The sequence below is a fragment of the Sorex araneus genome, chromosome 1 (assembly GCF_027595985.1).
Source record: "Sorex araneus isolate mSorAra2 chromosome 1, mSorAra2.pri, whole genome shotgun sequence".
In the NCBI taxonomy this organism is placed as follows: Eukaryota; Metazoa; Chordata; class Mammalia; order Eulipotyphla; family Soricidae; genus Sorex; species Sorex araneus.
Window position 1 is genome coordinate 415,831,660 of NC_073302.1, and position 19,741 is coordinate 415,851,400.

The 19,741-nt window shown below is 44.3% G+C and overlaps 1 protein-coding gene across 2 annotated transcripts in view; it reads right to left on the bottom strand.

Moving 5' to 3' along the window:
- WNT2 (Wnt family member 2) overlaps positions 1-19,741 on the bottom strand; it is a 104,314-nt gene that overhangs the window by 59,466 nt on the left and 25,107 nt on the right. For both annotated transcript variants that reach the window (XM_055147588.1, XM_004602069.2), the window contains exon 4: positions 16,098-16,362. In XM_055147588.1, coding sequence (XP_055003563.1) covers positions 16,098-16,362 — 265 coding nt within the window. The remainder of the gene's footprint in view (positions 1-16,097; positions 16,363-19,741) is intronic.

Below are 19,741 nucleotides of genomic sequence, written 5' to 3' on the forward strand. Positions count from 1 at the left end.
TAATGGACCAAACATGATGACCTCTCAGTGTCTGTGTTGCAAGCCATAATGCCCAAAAATAGAGAGAGAGTATGGGGAATATTGTCTGCCATGGAGGCAGGAGGAGGGTGGGAAAGGCGGGGTATACCGGGGATATTGGTGGTGGGGAATGCGCACTGGTGGAGGGATGGGTGTTTGATCATTGTGTGATTGTAACCCAAACATGAAAGCTTGTAACCATCTCACGGTGTCTCATTAAGACAAAAAAAAAGTCTTTCTGTCTTACTGCAGTTGAGATTTTATTTCATAAAAAGTGCTAGACTGTTCCAGACTTCTAATCAGGGGAATCAGTGGGAATGTTGAATCTGTAAGAGAGCAGGGAGATGTCCTTGAAGGTGTTGGATTAATGAGACTAGAAGTGGGACACACACAGGGCAGGTTGAAGAGGGAGAAACTGAGGTCAAAGAGAGAGTACTGTGGGCAAGGTTCTTGCCTTGCACATGGCCACGTAGGTCCAATTCCCTTCACAGCATTGGGCTTCGGATCCCCACAAGGAGTGATCCCTGAACACTGGCTAGAATGACCCCTAAACTAGAAAGAGAAAAAAAGAAAGAAAAATCAGGAGGAGTTGGTATCTCGCCGGCTTTGGGGGTATGTTGGGTTGTAGAAGGTGAAACAGTGTGCATTAAAATCCTCAGGAAGACAGGAACCCTCAGCAAATGAGTTTCTTTAGGGACAAGTCGATTACCAATTGACTGGGAGGAGAAGGCAGGCAGGCACTGTGCGTCATGTGGTAATGATTTTCTGGAAATTTGGTGAAAAAAAGCCACCAAAAGTGAGAGGAGCTGCAAGGAGGGTTTGAGTGTTCGTTCGGTCCTGTAGGGTTCACAGAAGTTGATGGGCGGTTATGCAGACATGATTCTGCAGGCTTTTCCCCGCAAGTTAAAAATGAGTGGATGGTAGTGACTTCTGAAAAAGGTACTGAGTTCTGTTGGAGTGGTAGTAATGAGGAGGGTTTTGTAATTCTAGTCATCTTCAGGTTCTTAACCTGAGTCTGGATTATATGTGTGTGCTCATTTGAGATAATTCACTTAACCACATACCTATATCACTGTACTTTTCTGAATGCCATTTCTTTCTCTCTCCTTTGTTTTTCTGGTTTTGGGCTACACCCAGATTTTCTCAGGACTTTCTCCTGTCTCTGCACTCCCAGGGATCACTCTGTGAAGGTCTTGGGGGATGAAATAAGGTGCAAAGATTTAACAAAGGTTGGCAGTGTGCAAGAGTCCTACCCACAGTATTATCTTTCTGGCCCCTATGTATGTTTTCTATCTATATCAAAAAGGAGGAAGAGAACAAGCTCCCTGTGAAAAGATGAGAAAATCTGGAGGAGCAGATAGACATTTGATGGGCCTTGAATGTAATGTTCCAAGGGGCGAATGGTATAAGATAAGATGCTGTGAAGGGATGATCAGGTCTCAACGTGAGTCCAAGGATGCTGGAAAACTATTTTGTTTTGATACAACCTCCTGAGTTTCAGGACATCACTATGGGTTAAATGGATCAAAGGCAAGTAGTCAAATTAGAGAAAGAAAGTGCTGTGGGCAGGACAGGGTGGTGGGCTGCAGACAGTGTTGGGAGAATGGAAAAGGTAAATGGACCCCAGAAAAGGGAAGGAGGCAGAAACGGCAGCACCCAGTAGTGACTGGCTGCTGGGCGGGGCGACAGCGTGAGTGGAGTGGTGAATAGTGGGGATAGTCCCTGAGGTGGGAAATCACTGGGGAAAGAAAGGAGAATGATTTTGGTTCTCGGCAAAAGGAGTTTGCTGTGACCTGGGTCATCCAGGAGGAATTTTTCACTATTTGTGTCAGCAAATATTCTCTGATACTCAGAGGAGAGGACAGGAAGGTGATGCCATTTAGGAAATCTCTTGCCCATAGGTAGGCACTGTTGGCAAGTGTGAATGAGACACCCCTCTTCACTTCCAGCCCCCAGTCATTTTCCTTAGAGACTTGATGTCTGAGGAGTATTGGGCTGGCCCTCTGCCTCTGCCTCAGTCAGATTCTGATACAAAAATCTGATCTGGAGTAAAAAAAAAGAGAACTGAAGTGAAGTGATCATCAGGCATAAGATGTCTCAGAGTTCAAGTCCAGTTATAAAATGATGGACCCTGTGATTCATCTCGATACAGATTCCATGGTTGGCCACACAGGATGGAATGAAGGAAGATGTCAGAGCATGTTTGAAGGTTTCGAGTCACTGATGGGAGCACCTGAAGGGGTTGTGGGACCCTTTGAAGTATCACCAGCATCTGGAACTCATCAGCTGAGAGGGGGAAGGGCAGGCTCTGAAGTTTGGAGAGAGGCTGGGGATTCAATGTGAGAGATGACACATTTGCCCTGCTTTGAGGGCCAGTCCATTAGATATTATTATATCTCATTAGATCTAATGGCAGGACTCTAGTGCAAAAAGGTAGTTATGACAAATTTGCTGTGATCAGAGTATATAGAGCCATTTCATTAACTCCCTGTCAAAAGCATTTCCAGAGTGCAAAACTTACAGAAAATTTGTTGGCATTGCTTTTCTTCATCAAAATTATAATGAAGAATCATTTATTTACTTGTTTGTTTTGATTTGGAGGCACACCCAGCAAGGCTCAGGGCTATTCCCCTCAGTGTGGTTCTGGGATAAGGGTGTACTCCTAATAGTATTCAGGGAACCATGTGGTACCAGGATTTGAATCCAGGCTTCCTGAGTACCAAGCATGTGCTCCAGCCCTTTGGGCATCCTCTCCAACGCCTGAAGACACATTATTAATTATAGGTGCAGGGTTGAGCTGTTTTGAGGACCTTTCCAAAACAAAGTATCTCATACTTAAAAGACAAAAATCAAGACTAAGCATTTGTGTGCATACCAATGCATTTTGGGGGGGGCGGGTTAGGGGCATACCCAACGTTGCTTAAGGTTTACTCCTGACTCTGTGCTCAAGGATCACCCCTGATAAACTTGAGGAATCATATGGGATACTGGGGTCATCCTTATACACTGTACTATCACTCAGGTCCAATACCCATACATCTTTTATAAAAGGAGTCATCGAGTTTTAAGATATGTCTAGTTGTTTAACTGTGAATAGTTTTGTAACTCTGAATAGTTGTGTCACACACTTATAGGTAGTTTTTTTTTAAGATAATGAAACAACTGGGCTGGAGTGATAGCACAGCGGTAGGGTGTTCGCCTTTCACGCGGTCGACCCATGTTCGATTCCTCCGTCCCTCTCAGAGAGCCCAGCAAGCTACCAAGAGTATTGCGCCCGCATGGCAGGGCCTGGCAAGCTACCCGTGGTGTATTGGATACGCCAAAAACAGTAACAATAAGTCTCACAATGAGAGATGTTACTGGTGCCCGCTCGAGAAAATCGATGAGCAACGGGATGACAGTGACAGTGAATGAAACAACTTATTGATTAGTGTGAGTAATGACTCATAAATTGTAAGCCTCAGTGGGAAACATAGGGCTAATAAAGTCAGCTTCCACTATCAGCAATAAGCCCATAAGGATCAATTTTCAGATTCTCAAAGTCAGAGAGGTGAAGTACATTCATCCTTCTCCTACATCCTACATCCACCCTTTTCCTCCCATTCCCCCCACTTTTGTTTTCATTTTTTTCTATCTTATTTTATGGTTCATCATCAGAGTCATTATTTATGGAGCACTTGCATGAAATAGGCCTTGTGATAGCATTTTGTCCACATTATACCATTTGATTCTCGTAGGCTAATAAGCTAGGTGCTTTTATGGTCCCTGTTTTGGAAACAAAGAAGTAGATTGTCAGAGACTTGGCCTCGAAGGGCCAAGACTGGGATGTGAAGCCAGGCTTGTCTGACTACAGAACTCCAGGGCTTGACTGTGATGCTACTCAGCAGGGCCTCGGGCACAAAGCTCACCAGGCCGCTGACAGTAGACTCGCATGGTGAGATTAGCACATCAGCATCTTTCCTGCTCTCTCCTTTAATTATTTTGCCAGGCGAAAAACTTGCCAAGATCCTGACACAGAACTTTGGGGAAAGAGGCCTTTTCCTCCTGCTCCTGATATAACATAAGCAAATGAAGATGCCTACTGTTATGTGAGAAAGGGAGATGGATGTTCATTAACTTGGTGTTCCTGATATAGCGACGGATGAAGAGACTTGAGGTTGGGAAGGCCCAAAATTTTTCTGGTCCATAATAGTCATTCCATATAAAAGGAATGACTTGAGGGTGGGAGCAATAGTAGAGCGGGTGGGGTGCTTGCTTTGCATATAGCTACCTGGGTCTCATGCATGGGACCCCATATGGTCCTTGGTGGTCCATCAGGAGTGATCCCTGAGTGCAGAGCCAGGATAAGTTCAGAGTACCACTGGGTGTGACCCTAAAACCAGGGCGAGGGCAGGGGGGAGAAGGAATGATTGGAGCTGATTGCTTTCAAACTCCCTTGAATATTTCATTCTAAGATCTTCTTAGCCATTTGCAAAAGTCAAACAGATTCTGACAGGTCAAATATTCAGTAGCTCTGAAAACATGTGTGTCTGGTCCTAAAAGTAATCTTCTAAAAGTAATGACCCTATCATTAGTCTTCTCAATTTGATGTTTTCAAAAGATACACACATATATTGGGATCTTGCACACTCAATGTTTATTTAAAAAAATCATTCCTAATACTTTGTAATGTTACTATTTACATCTCTTTGATTTTCACAGTATATCTAAGAGAGGAGTGACAGGCTAGATGTTAATTTAGCTTTCGGGTGGGAAGTGTGCCCAGATGTGTGGCCTGCATGGGTGCAAACCCCAGTCCCCAGCATATGACAGATTCAGGCTCAGTGAGCCCAACCTTCTCTGTCATCTTCACTCCACACTGCCATGAGCCTTCCATCTGGAACCGGCGCCGGTGAGATCCAGACAGGCTGTAATGTCTGCACGGTGGGCAATGCAGGATCCACACTACGTAGCTCCCCTCCCCAGAGATGCTGTCCTCACTCTGACTCACGTGGGAGCCCGCATGTGTAGGGGAAAAGGGAGTCTGTACATCGCCAAGTGTGCGACTGCATAGCCCACTTGTGGTGGAACCCGGCCGAGGGAACTTGACAGACATGAGCATCCCATCCCCAGAGTTATAAAATTAATAATGGAGTCAGGGTTCCCAGTGCAAAAACATTTCTGTCTCCAGCAACATGCATCTTCCTGACAGCAGAGGAGGAATGGAGGGCTTTTGTTAATAGTTCCCAGATCCATGCCTCTGGGACCTGGAGGAAGGGCGCTCTCTGTGTTCTCTCTCTCTCTCTCTCTCTCTCTCTCTCTCTCTCTCTCTCTCTCTCTCTCTCTCTCTCTCTCTCTCTCTCCTCTCTCTCTCTCCAGCTGGACCTGTGTCTTTGGAAACTCTTGCCACTTCAGGATGACAGAAGCCCATATGTTGACCATTAGGGCAAAAAAGCAAGATTCACTTAAATTTGGCATCCAATAGCCTGTTTCTCTTCTGCTTGACTTACGTGTTGTCACTAATGACACAGATTTATCGGGGGAGAAAAGAATGTGAAAGAGCAAATGTGAGGGACTGCACATGCATCTAGTTGTAAGGTCTACGTATTCTTCACATCAGGATTGTGATGTTGAAGTGAGAAAAGAGTATTTTCACTTACCTCTAATGGTTCCACTTGGACACATTTGGCATGAGAAAGTGTTATCACTTAGATTAGCAAATTCAATCTTAGAGTCAAACTCTTGTAGGATTTCTCTATCAGGCACTTCTGAGCTTACTCAAAATTTATTTTTCATTGCTCCCCATAATCAGGCCCTCTCCTCAGTACCCTCACTAAAATGACTTTCTTGTTTGTTTGTTTTAGGGGGCATGGGACATACTGGCAGTCTCAGGGTTTACTCTTGGCCCTGCACTCAGGGATCACTCTGGCAGGTTTCAGGGTACTAGATGGGATGTGAGGGATTGAACTCAGGTTTGGTACGGAAGGGAAACACCCTGCTGTCACTTGGGCCCTGGAGTGACTTCCTAACATCACAACTGTGCAAACTGTTTCCTACTGACAGTTATTGTCCCTTGCTGTTCTAGTCCTTTCTTTCATTTCTTTAGATGAAAATTTTGCCTATTCATCTGGCCTACTCCAGAACATTCCTTACTCATTTGCTCAAGCCCAGCTAATCTCTTTTCTCAGCCCTATAGTGCATGTCGTATAGTAGCATTCATCTGTATTTTGAAATTACTGTATATTTTTCATGCGCTTGATTCCCTCAGGCACGGCTTACGGATTTCATTGCCTTGAAACCATTTTTGCAAGAAGTGTAAAAGAGCTTTTCTAAAGAATAGGACAAACTTCCCAACAGGTGGCATTGAGTGTGACACTCATTAATGTTGCATATGGTGGCCCTCTACAAGATAAGAAAGGTATGTTTACTCCAAGTTTGCAGAGGGATTTTATACATTTTCAGTCATGAGTTAATGTTTTATCTCTATTGTTATCAATCAATCATCACAAATTGACTTTTGCTGGTTTATTTTCAGATAATTCCATTTCTTGTTCCTTTTAAGTAATATTAGTATGAAACACGAGCAATATTTAGGTAAATATGAGCAATATTTAAGTAATATAAATATGAGCAAGTAATATAAAATATATTTGCTATATGCCTGCCAAGGAAACAGGCCGGCTGATGGGAGGGAACCTGAGGACATTGGTGGTGGTGGGATTGGTGTTTGAAAATTGTATGCCTGAAACCACTCTTTTATGAACAATTTTGTAATTCACACTGTCTTAATAAAAATAGTTTTTAAAAGGAATAAATCTTGATTTATTTTTTGTTTGTTTTTCTTTGGGGGCATACCCGGCATTGCTTAGGGCTTACTCTAGGCTTGGGGCTCAGTAATCACTTCTGGTCATGCTCAGGGACCATATGGAGTACTGGAGATTGAACCTTGGTCAGCCTCATTCAATGCAAGTGCCCTCTGTTCTCAGGGACCACAAAGGGTGCAGAGAATTAAACCCAAGTTGGCTGTGTGCAAGGTGAGTGCCTTACTCACTGTGCTGTTACTCTGGTCCTTAAAATGATTCCATTTTTAATTGTTTTGTGTTTGGGGCTTTGGGGGAGTTATTTTTGTTTGTTTGTTTGTTTGTTTTAGGGCCACAACCTAAATGCTCAGGGATTACTCCTGGCTCTGCAGTCAGGAATTATTCCTGGCTATGCTTGGGAATCATATGATATACTGGGGATCTAAGCCAGGTCAGCTGCGAGCAAGGCAAGAGCCCTACTTGCTGTACAATTGCTCTGGGGTCGCCTAAAATTATTCTTAACAATAAGATTCAGCACAGAATGATAGTAGGGCAGAAGGGCAGGGCATTTGCCTTGCACACGGCTGACCAGAATTTGACTTCATATGGTCCCCAAGCCACCCAAGAGTCATTCCCGAGAACAGAGCCAGGAGTAAGCCTGGGCATTGCCAGGTGTGGCCTCAAAACAAAACAAAGAAGTAAGATCTACCTTCCCTTTTCATAGGAGGACATGCGTCCATGGTGTGGTCATCCAGTCCTCAGACCGTATGGAGATAGTAAAGTATATGCACCAGTAGTCTTATGAATATATAGAGAAATTAAACAAGAAATTAGGCAGGTTTTTCACATGATGGACATTCAAAAGTACAACTAAGTGTGTTTGTGTTATCAAGTTTTGGTTCTGCTATGGGAAAGAATAAAATGAGTAATTTATCCATTCATTTATTGGATCACAGAGGTTTAAAGATTACCTGGCTAGGGGCCTGAAAGATAGTACAGTGGGTAGGGCACTTGCCTTTCACATGACTTACCAGGATTCAATCCCTGTCCCCCCACGTGGTCTCCTGAGCCCTGCCAGGAGATTGATACCTGGGGGCAGAGCTAGGAGTAACTCCTGAGCTGGTCAGGTGTGGTCCAACACACAATACAAAACAAAGTAGAAAAGAAAAGGAAAAAAATTACCCAGGGAAACACTCTCATCTTGGAAGCCAGAGATATTAATTTGTATCTGCCTAGCCAATTAGTAATCAGTGAAAATAGTGATAAGTAATAAGAGGTGGCATCAGAGCCTCCTAAATCCTCAGTGTTGTGCTCTCATCTTAGAAATATAGAATCTTATTGATTTAAAGCAAAGATTTAACACACCAACACAAAATGGGTTTCTTGTGGGAAACAAACAAAACAAATAAATGTATTATTTTAAAGTACTTTTTAGAACATTTCTTTTTTACAACACATTAATGAGGTAATTATAAAAAGTCAATTGGCATTTTGTTTCTATAAAAAGGATTTAATTTTGTTAAACTCTGTTATAGTTAAAATTGTTTTGATGTTCAAAAACTTCAAAATAAGAAAATGAAATTTTGTTTATTTTTCTGAAAATTTCTCTTCTGCTTTGATTGCCTCTTCATTTAAAATTAGGTACTTCCTAAAAATGTGTGTGTTATAACAAATCTATATTCTAGAGGTAACAAGTTTTCAGATCATGTCAATAACATAAAACAACTTTGAATTTAAAAGTAATTGTGCTTGTATCAACAATGAAGAGATGAACTACCCAATAATCTTACTGAGAGTAGTAAATTAAAAAGGCCTTCTAAAGAGAAATAAAAATGAGTATTTGGTGGTAGCTTAAAAGCAAGACATAGAGTTTGTTGTTGCATTTCAGAAATTTTCATCACATCCAAAAAAATCTGTCACTAGGAATATCTTAAAGTTTTAACTATCCCACTAATGAACTTGAAGATGAGGCAAAATTCCATTTAACACTTAGCTTGAGCTTAAATGGGAATTTTCATAGACTTCGTATTACAAAGTGATCGATGATGAGAAAGGATGTGCTCAGTAATCACCTGTCAAAACACAAGTTGTCTTTAAGACCAGACACTGTACCACTATAACTAAGAATTCAGTTAAAATAACAAACATACTTTATATTGTTTAAAACTTGTCCTTCAATTCAATTCAACACAACACATGTTTATATGCCGCGGCCTTGGAGATGCAGTGTGAATGAAGAGACCTAGTTCCCACCATCATGAAATCACAGTCCAGGGGGACAGAAAGATTACAAACAGATACCTAAACAAATTAACTTAAATTTGTGGCATGACCTAACAGAATAAAAAGTAAAGTTTTCAAGAGGGTGAAGCCAACAGATCCCTGATCTTTTAAGGAGATCTAGAGATGGCCTGAGAGTAGCCATGTGGCAATACAGCAACCAACAATGAGCCGACTCCTGACCTTACCGGGAGAATGGCTGACAGTGTTGTTTTCTAAGAGGGGGACCTATGGAGAACAGGTTACAGGATCAAAAGTTCAGTTTTGAACAGACACAAATGGATAAAAACATGGGCGATCCAAGCTGAGCTGTTTTTCTTAAGCAGGGAGCTTGGAGTCAGGATGAGGATATGAATGAGGACTGAGACATTATACAAAGCCACAGCAGTGGAGGACCACCCACGGGGGGAAAACCAGAGAAGACCCCAACCAAATCCTGAAGCTTTTTACAAGTTGGAAATAAAAAAAAAAGAAACCAGCAAATAAAACTTAAAGAGAGCAGTTAATGATGCAGAAAGAAAATTGGGAGAAAATGGAATGAGCAGGATGAAAAGAAAAGAGTATTTTAGGAAGGACAAGGAAGCTAACTGTATCATACATCACTAAGAGATGGCGTGAGGATCCACTGGGTAATAATTTTACAACATAATCCATATGCTATGGAAAAGGTGACATAAGTTTCACTCATACATTTTTTTTTCATGTTCTGCTCTAGCCTTCAAGGCTTAGCACTTTGTGGATATCAATTTATGAATGTCTACACAAGTCTCAAATCAGAGAAAGGTGATTTGATTTTATTTTACATTTCAAAATGACAGAGGAGGTGAGACCTTGTAATGAACCAATGAAGTATGGACTGAACCTCAATAACCACCACATTCCTGGCTGCACTCAAAGGTTCTCCTGCACCTTGCTTGTGCCTCGTGGTGGACGACTCCTGACTCATCTACAAGGGCCTGTAGGCGTTACGAAGCCACAGGCCAAGGACTAAGAAGTCGCCCTCATCCATGCATTCCTGGGGCTTATCATAGTGTCTGGAATACAGGAGAGGCTCAATAAATATTTGTTCTATGAAGAAACGAGGGACCTCAGACGTACTGATGGGAATTGGACATCGAGTATCAAAATAAGATCCACCCATTACTACTGGCTGACATGTTGTTCCCCTGTTTTTAAGCAGGTCACAATCATGGTAAAGTTTTCCGAAAGCGGGGCCCCACAACGGGGCATGTCTAGACCATGAATCTTTGTCAGACACGGCTGGGATTATGTTGCCATGGGTGCCGAGCAGTTTACCAAATATGATTGCTATGGGAAAACCCCTTGGTACCTGACTGTGACACCCCCTGAGCCAGCAGCTGGTGGCAGGTATCTGTGAGGCTTTTGGCAGGCAACAGCTTCAACCACCACCGCTGAACTGCATTTGTTTTTGTGAACTTGACTGCAGACGAGGTGGTGGGCTGCTTCTTTCCCACCAGTTGGAGGGGAGACCTCCGGGTGACCTCTGGCCCAGGTCAGCGTTTTTACATCAGAACCAGTGAAAGTGGCCTGTGATTAGGTGCAGACGCTTCTCTGGAGAGGATGGCAGATTCCTTAGTCAGAGATGAAACTATCTCTAAGTTAAGGACTTCTTTGATTTACAGATGCCTGGGGCAATAACCCGAGTAGATAACCACAGAACCACCAGAATACTCATCCCAGAAAGCCTGGCTTCCAAGTCCTAGCCTCCAATTTGGCCTGCAAAATGTCACATGCACAACATCACACGGTTGTGCCCTGAATTGGAGCTCTGTATGTGAGTATTTATAGTTGAACCTCGAAGCACTACTTTCATCGACTGAAGACTCGGGGCAATGTCTTTTGTTGTTCTCGTTACCATACAAATATTGTCCTTAATGAATTTTTTAGTGGCTCATTTCTTAGAAATAGTTAAAATACAGTAACTTCCTTGAAACCGTGAAGGGGGCCTCCAAGCAACCCGAACTATATATAGCAGAAAGGTAGGTCTGACAAGTTGAACCCTCGCTCCGTCTTGGGTATCCCCATGATTTCCTGATTCCCATGGTGTGTCCATGTTCTCACACACTTCAGTTTGTACCGGTGCTATTACTCCCGTCCGAATTTCAAAAAGTGGGATAGTGAGAAAAGCATGAATTTTTGTTTTGATTTTATTCCCTTTCTTTACCATTTACAGCTCATGAAATCCTGGGCAATTAAGTTACTTTCAGAGTCTGAGTTTCCGATTCTATAAAAGGAAGTTAAGTGCAGTGACAAGCCGGAGAAAGCACGCGCCAGCAGAGGACCCTCTTCTCAGCAGGAACTCCCTCCTTCTGCCTCTCACCATTCCCTACCTGGGTGTGGCTCTACTCTTACCCAGAACATCCCAGAATCTTGATTGACACTTCGTAATTCTCATCAAAATTGTCCCACTCTGCACCATTAGTTCAGGCCTTCATCAGAGGTGACTTGAAAGATTTTGTTCTGCTAATATCATTTAAGTATTGATGGCTAAGAGGATGCCAATGTATTCTCTCAGAGTAGAAGAGGATTCCCCAAAATTCCAGACCTCCGTGATATGGAAAGACAGCTTCTTATACTCAGTATGCCAAGGTGGGGCTATTTTAACAAGATATGTTTAAGGAGACTCAAATACAGAACACTTTTTTTCTTTTGTAAGAAAATAAAGCTCGAGACAATAAGTGAAAGTCTCTGTGTGGGGTTTTTATTTATTTATTCACTTATTTTTACTAAATAATGAATGGAATTTTAGGAATGAGGCCTACTAAATCACCTATTTTTCAAGTTTCAATGTGTTTAAGTCTAGAAGCTACAGAATCATAGGAACAGTCTCCTGAGATTCTGATTCAATAGGTCTCTGAGGTGACCTTAGTTTGGAAAACAGTGGACTAGAGCGATAGGACTTCCCCACAGCACAAACCCAACGGTCACAATAAGTCACTGACTTTGGTCAAATGAGTTCATCTGAAAAGGAGACAGGTGCTAAGCAGCAGGACACACTTGTCCCGTCCACATGTCTCTCTACCGTGACAATGTTCAGCATCATTGCTTGGTTAGTGTGGGCAAGTTGAAAATGCCCCATAATTCTTTGTACATACACTGAAAAAAAAATGCCACCCACAAGGGCTCCAGGAATGGCACTGCTGGTGGAAGCCAGAGGCCTGTAGTTCTAGCCTGGGCACTGCCTCCAAAGGCTGAAAGTGATCCTTGCACTGGCTCCCAGGAAACCCTTAACAGAAGCTCCTTAACAGAGTGTGTGTGATCCCCACTGAGTTCCTCCAACCAGTGTGCCAGCCCCGTTATGGTGACAGGAGCAATAAAGGAACAGGAAGGGGGTGGGGTGAATGGTGACAACAAAGCAGAACAGGAAAAATAGTGTCAGTTTTAATAAAAGAAAAGGAAAAACACCTGTTATTTGGATCAAACTGGACTGCAGACTTCTGACTTATTTTTATGCAGGAATCCAGGTGACGGTCAGCACACTCATGCGAGCATTCTACTGAGCAGCAAACAGGCTCTTCCCCAAAGCATGAGGCTCAGGAAGAGTCCCTTCATGACGGGCTCCCATGGAACTGCATGTAAGACATGCAAGACATGCATAGTGGGAAAGGGTGTCGGCACGGAACTGCCACCTTTGTCTATAATGAGAGAACAGGGCTCAGAGCAAGGTGCAAGTAAATTAACACAAGAAGCTTCCCCTTTCACAGGCTCAGATTCTGTCATCTCTTCCTGTCTCTGTGAACAAACATTAGGAGCTACTAACATGAGAATGCACATGCCTCACCTGCCTCTCTGTTTTGATAGACATGTTAGAAACATAGTACATCCTACAAAAGTCTCTAGTAGAAAATGATGAGGACAGCGGTACAAGCACTGCAGAGGCAGACCTGAGCACTTAACCTTCAGCTGACTATCACTTGGTGTGATTCCCAAGACCTTACACTCCCACCCCGGCAAGGATAGGGAGGGGAAAGAAGAGAGAGAGAGACAGAGAGAGAGAGAGAATGATAAGAATAAGTTTGTCTTTGAACCAAATTCATATTTTCTTAAGATGAATAAGCCTAACTGAGTTTAAATTGGAATAAAAACAAATACTGAATAAATGATGTAGCTTCCCTTATAATGTCTACAGCTAAAGGTTTGGGCTTCCTAACTGGTGCAGCTGGAACAAAGGGGCTGAAAGATGGAGAGACTCAGATTCGAGTCCCTGCTTGGCCTCTTACCAACCAAGAATCCTTGGACAGATTCCATGCTCTGTCTGAGCCTCAGCCCCTTCTCCCATCAAAGGCACAATGTAGCATGACCACCTTAGGGACTCCTCAGGGGATGCATTGATAAAGGGTCAATTACATCCTAACAGTGCATAGAACTGCCAGAGTGTCTGCTGTTTTAGGATCAAGAAACAGAACGGGGATGGAGAGATACTACAGCAGGTATGGTGCTTGGCTTCAATCCCAGCACCCATATGCTACTCTGAGCCCACCAGGAGTAATCCCTGAGCACAGATCCAGGAGTAAGCCCTGAACACTACCAGGTATGACCCCAAAACCAATCAAACACATAAAACAAACAACAAAATCTAATGGAATGGTATTCCATAATAGGGAGGGGGGGAACCTAGCCAAATGGGCAAGAGGAAGTGAAATTTCCAAGAAAGCCCCAGTAATAAGATTCAGAATCTCCTTGGTGGGGACAATGAGGGAACAGCTCAGGAAGGAAGGTGGAAACAACGTTATTTCTTGGAATACCCATGAGGCAGTGAAGTGTTCCTTGACCTTAACCTTTTGCCTCACTTCTACAAAATACTTCAAATTGAGAAATTAGAAAAGATACTCTGGGGAAGCAGATCTTGGAACACCTGAAATTAGGTCTCACAAGAGCTTTTTTTTTCTATACATGCCCTCACAGCTAGGGAAAGGCAAGTGAAGGGTCAAAAGTACTGGCCACAGGGTCGGTTATCTACCCCCTACACACACCCAACACCAGTGAGATGTTGAGCTTGCCATTTCTTTGCTCAGCTCTGCAAGTTGGACGATGACAGCTAGGGCTGCTTATCTGACTTCAGAGAAGAAGATACAAACATAGTTGGTGTGGATCAACCAGGAGCCACCCTTTTCTTATTTTCCCTCAATAACCACTTTTAAGGCATTGATGTCATAGGGCGGCTCTCGGGATGAAATAAGACCATGTGTGTGTGATAATCTTAGTCCAGTACTGGGTACCAGAAGTCCAGACAGAATTGCTAAAACTGATCCTGATATCATTTATCCCATGTCTGGGCCACTGAGGAGGCACAGGCTGAAGACGGCTGGCTAACAGCAGAGGCACAACCACACCTCTGCGCCGATCCCGTCTCCAAGCACAAGTTTCATGGTGATTTGGCTGAAACTTTGGCCTGACAGGTAGGATGACTTGTTAGAGGTCCCAAGGCATGTCAGGAATGTAGCAGGGCACAGAATCTGGCCCTTTCACTCAGTAGCTATTAATCCATAGGCTGCGTGTATGAACCTGCCCCCCCTGCTGCGGAGAACTAGCTCATCAAACCAGGAAGCGGGGACAAAAGAGAAACCTCGGACTTCTTGTGTCTTTCCCTGGTAACTGTGCCGCTTCGCCAATCTGCGGTTAAGGGCTGGGTGCCAGCTTCTCTATTTGATGGGCATCTTTACAATTATTTGGTAATTAAGAAAAAAAACCTCCAAATATAGAGTCTAGGATGCTTATTATGCTTATTCTTGATAATGAATTCCTTTAGTTGCTAGGAGGCCTGGGAAGCTGGCTTGAGCCTCAGTAGACTGTAGACTCCCTCTCCCCTATGAATAAGACTTAAACTCATTCCTGTTTTGGTCTCCAAGTCTTTGCAAAGACCATCTGATGCTTGGAAACCCCAGAGATGGAGAAGACTGCTTGTTCCCTGCAGGCAGGCAGGCAGGGGCAGCTGAGGGCAAGCTGCCGTGTGAGGGACTTCAAGAGGGAGAAGGTGCAGGCTGCAAAGGGCAGGGAGTGGCTTTGATAAATGAAGTGCTTCTGACAACAGCCCTCACCCGGTGGCTTTGGAGCCACTCCAGGGAGGATGAGTCCTTGCTTTCTAGCATTTGGCAATTTCTGTGCATTACCCGCAAAGAGCAAGGAAGTAGATTTCAGAACAGTTTAACTTTAAAGCCTCGGGACCCTCTTCCATAGCCACATAGGTCGGGTCTGTGATGAGTGAAGGTACAAAGCAAAGTTACCCCCTCAGCCTCAGCACACAGGAAAGATGGTGGGTTGGTAACCAGAGTGCACATTTAATCTACTAGTGTTTTGTCCCGGCATAAAACTTTTTTTGCGGCCAGAGATATAGCACAAATATGAAGACACTTGGGTACACCAGTGCAATCCAGGTGTGACTCCCTTGGGGAGTCATATGGTTACATATGACTCATATGGTCCCTTGAGCATGCTAGGGGGTCACTCCTGGGCACAGAGCCAGGAATAGACCCTGAGCACTATGCGGTATAGCCCCCACCCCCACACCAAAACAAACAAACAAACAAACCCAAACCAAAAAGATTTTTCTAATAACTAGTGAGAGATACAGCACAGCAGATAGGGTGTTTATCTCACCCAGGTTCAATTCCTGACATCCCATATGGTTCTCCAAGCTCTGTCAAAAGGTCAGGAGTAATTCCTGAGTGCAGAGCTTGGAGTTACTCCCAAGCATCGCTGGGTGTGCTTTGCATCCCCACCCTCCAAAAAAACAAAAAAAGAATTTCTAATATGCAGAATTTGATTTTTCACTATATGAATTCTCGTTGGGATCCCATTTATTTCTCCAGAATCTTGACATTATCAACTCACTTATCCTGTTGCCTACGAAAGCCCTCTTGTGTCCTATTAAGACGGAATTCAAGAATGTGAGCTTTGGATCAAAAAGCAGCAAGTAAAACTAACAGGCTAAAGAGTGGGGTGGGGTAGGGTGGGGTGGGGTGGGTGACACACGGATGACTCCGCATGTACTGGACTTACCTGCATCTCGGTCCCGGATACAGTAGTCAGGAGAATTCTCAAAGTACACGAGGTCATTTTTCGTGGGCTTCTTAAAGCGCTTGTTAGCCACAGTGAAGCCGGTGCCATCCTGGTCCATGACGACCTGGATGGCCCCGTTGTACTTCCTCCAGAGATAATCGCCTGTTTTTCTGAAGTCAGCCATGGCCAGCCAGCACGTCCTCAAAGTGCAGGAGCCACTCACACCGTGGCACTTGCACTCCTGCTTCAAAAAGCGCTTGACAGCCTGTGAGGAAGGAAGACACGTTCAATAGGGGCTCATTTGGGAATGTTCTGACTGTCTCCGAGCAGCTAATTAGCAAGTGGCTGGGACCGAGCACTGGGATGGGTTGAAGTCACTTGCGGGTCAGATCAGCCTTCCCTACTGGAGAGAGTAGAGAGGTAGATCTTGACCACAACCCTCTCCCTTTTTCCTTGTAGTTTTTGGGTCATTCTCTGCGATGCTCAGGGGATACCCCTAGTTCTGTGTCACCTCAGGAAGTACTCCTGGCTGTGCTCAAGGGGGACCATATTGGATGCCGGCATTGAACCTGGGCTGGGTGCATGGCAGGTAAGCACTATCTCTCCAGCCCCTGCACTTCTCTTTTTATCCTCTTTATTACAAAACTTTGACTAATTTGCATAATTTATAGGGCATAGGGTTAAAGAGTGAGGGGATCACTGAGAATATTTTCTCAAATAATAAGAATTTTAGTTTATGAAAAATAAGCTAAGCTGGCATCTGCCAATGAGCCAATAATAATGATTGCTATCATTTACAATATGCTTGCCTTCCATTGTGCTAACACTTTCTACATAAAGATGAAGAGACCTTCATCTCCCCCAATAATCCTGTGCTCTCATATTTATGTTGCAGCTGACAGAGGAGCAGCAGCCAACAAAGTTGAAGCACTTGCCCAAAGCTGTAAAGGACAGAGCCTGGGGATATCTGTCTGTGACCTTGAAGATGACACTGAGTTTGGGAGATTTTCGATCAAGTCTGGCTGAGCTGAATCTGTAACTTAGTTTAGATGATCACTGTATCACTGTCATCCCATTGTTCATGGATTTACTCGAGCGGCCACCAGTAATATCTCCATTCGTCCCAACCCTGAGATTTTAGCAGCCTCTCCTTACTTGTCTTTCTCAACGATTGGAGGCACTTTTTAGGGTCAGAAGAATGAAACCTGTTATCATTACTGTTTTTGGCATATCAAATACACCACGGGGATCTTGCCAGACACTTCCGTGGAGGTGGGATACTCTCAGTAGCTTGCAAGGCTCTCTGAGAGGCATATGTATATAAATATTTATATGTTTAGACGATAGGTAGAGTTTATGTTCTTTTGCAGAGTGAAGGAAAGGAGAATGGGACAAGTTTCCGTCAACTGGCTCCTCACTCCAAGACCCCTCTTCTGTGGGCTGCAAGTCTGTAGACAGGGTTGGCCCTTGTGTGCCCTGCAGCTGTCCAGGCAAGTTTCCGCTTTGGTCTCAGGATTCACTGACATATTCCCTCGAGAGTGATTTGGTGAGGGCTGCACTCCTTGGCCTACACAGACCATTTCTCATTGACTTGCCTAGGAGAAGAGTTACTGATAGGGTCCTGACAACTGTTCTGAGTCACTCTTCTCCATTTTACAGATTCAAAAGCTAAGGAGTAGGCAAGTAAGAGCTTCTCCAAATTTCTAGGCATGTGGCATAACTAAAAGCAAACCCTGACTCCACAGTCTTTCAAAGCCATAGAATGTGCAAGTTGGTGGAGTTCCAAAAGCATGTTTTCTGAGAAAAATGTTCTTATTCCCTTCTCCCTATGATTCACTAACATTAACTCTCCCTTCCCCTCCTGCAACAGTTAGCAATAACTGCTTGCTAACTGGTTCTCCAAAGTATAACAGTTAAACAAGCTTTGAAAGGAGATTCTGAATGAAGATTTGGTGCTGCCCCATGAAGCCCCCAAAGCAATGTGGCACATGGTGCAGCCTGGGGGCTTTGGAGACCCTCCCAGCCTGCGGCCTCCAGAGAGACACCTGGAGTCAGTTCTGTCTCTGAGAGGTGGCAGTTTCAACCCTGCTCTGACCACTCCTTGAGATTCTTATAGAAATGGCCTGAGATCTTGGGGAGTGAGGGCATGGCTTCTACCCACCGCCCAAATGAAGCTCCCTACAGCACCCAGCACCCCATCCCCCACCTGCCCCCAGAACACACGGGCACAGTATTCCAGGCTGCCTGTCCTCAGGGCCTCACCTCAGGCACCCTGGTGCTTAGACCAGCCTTCGCCTCCTCTCCTTCCTAATTTCTGACCAGTGCTATGGAAGAATCAAGAGGGAAGAGATATTACTAATTCTAGAAAGTCGGACCCCATCTATTTACTTTCCTGGAAATGGAAATGAGTCAAAAGCATCTAGGCACCAAAGAGATAGCCCAGGCGCTTAAGGCACATGTCTTTCACATCGGTGACCCCCATTGGATTTTCAGGACAACATGGACACTCATAGCACTTCTAGCTGAGGCCCTGAAGTCTCCCAGCACTGCAGGGAGAGTCTGGGTAATCCCTGGTACCATAGGAGCCGAACAACACCACATCCTCACTGCACTGAACCTAAGCCCAGTCAGCTGAGAACCTCTGGGATGAGCTATGAAGCCTCGTGAGCACCATGCGGGAGCATTCCCATGCCCCTCTCCCCCCACAAATCTTAGAGCTGAAGAAGCCAAGACCTGATGCCTTTCTGGTTGTTCACCCACTCCCAGGGATCCTCTTTCCAGGCTGGACCTTTGCCCTGCTCAGTGGACCGGTTCGTTTGATTGGAAATCTGTCCTCTGGAGTATGAGCAAGCTCTGCAGGGAAAGGCGAGAGAGCACCACAAGACAGTCTTCCAAGAGAATCTGCACATCTGGAAAGATGTTCATCATCTGCACTCATTTGTGGAGTATAGAATAACATCACATGAGGCTGACACCCAAGGACAGTAGATACAAGGGCCAGGGGGATTGCCCCATAGCTGGAAGACTGCTTCATGAGCGGAGGGGAGAAGGCAGATGGAATAGAGAAGGGATCACTGAGAAAATGATGGCTGGAGGAATCAGTTGGATGGGAGATGCATGCCGAAAGTAGATAATGGACCAAACATGATGACCTCTCAGTGTCTGTGTTGCAAGCCATAATGCCCAAAAATAGAGAGAGAGTATGGGGAATATTGTCTGCCATGGAGGCAGGGGGAGAGTGGGGAAGGAGGGATATACCCGGGATAATCGGTGGTGGGGAATGTGCACTGGTGGAGGGATGGGTGTTTGACATTGTGAGATTGTAACCCAAACATGAAAACTTGTAACTATCTCATGGTGATTCAATAAATTTTTTTTTAAAAAAAGAGAATGTAAAAAAAAGAAAGAAAAAATGTCATCGTGACCTCCTTTCCTGGACTATGCTTCTCATGCCTCCATCAACTTCCAAATTTTATGTGTGAGGTACATCGGAATGTTTTAATGTATGAGGCACACCAGGCCTTGGGTCCAGGCCTCTGTCGGAGGGCCACTGTGGCTCCCCAACTCAGCCAAGCGGGACCCTATTGTCCTTCCCTCAAAGATAGCAATATGGCCTTGCAAAACTCACTCATGCCCCATGCTTG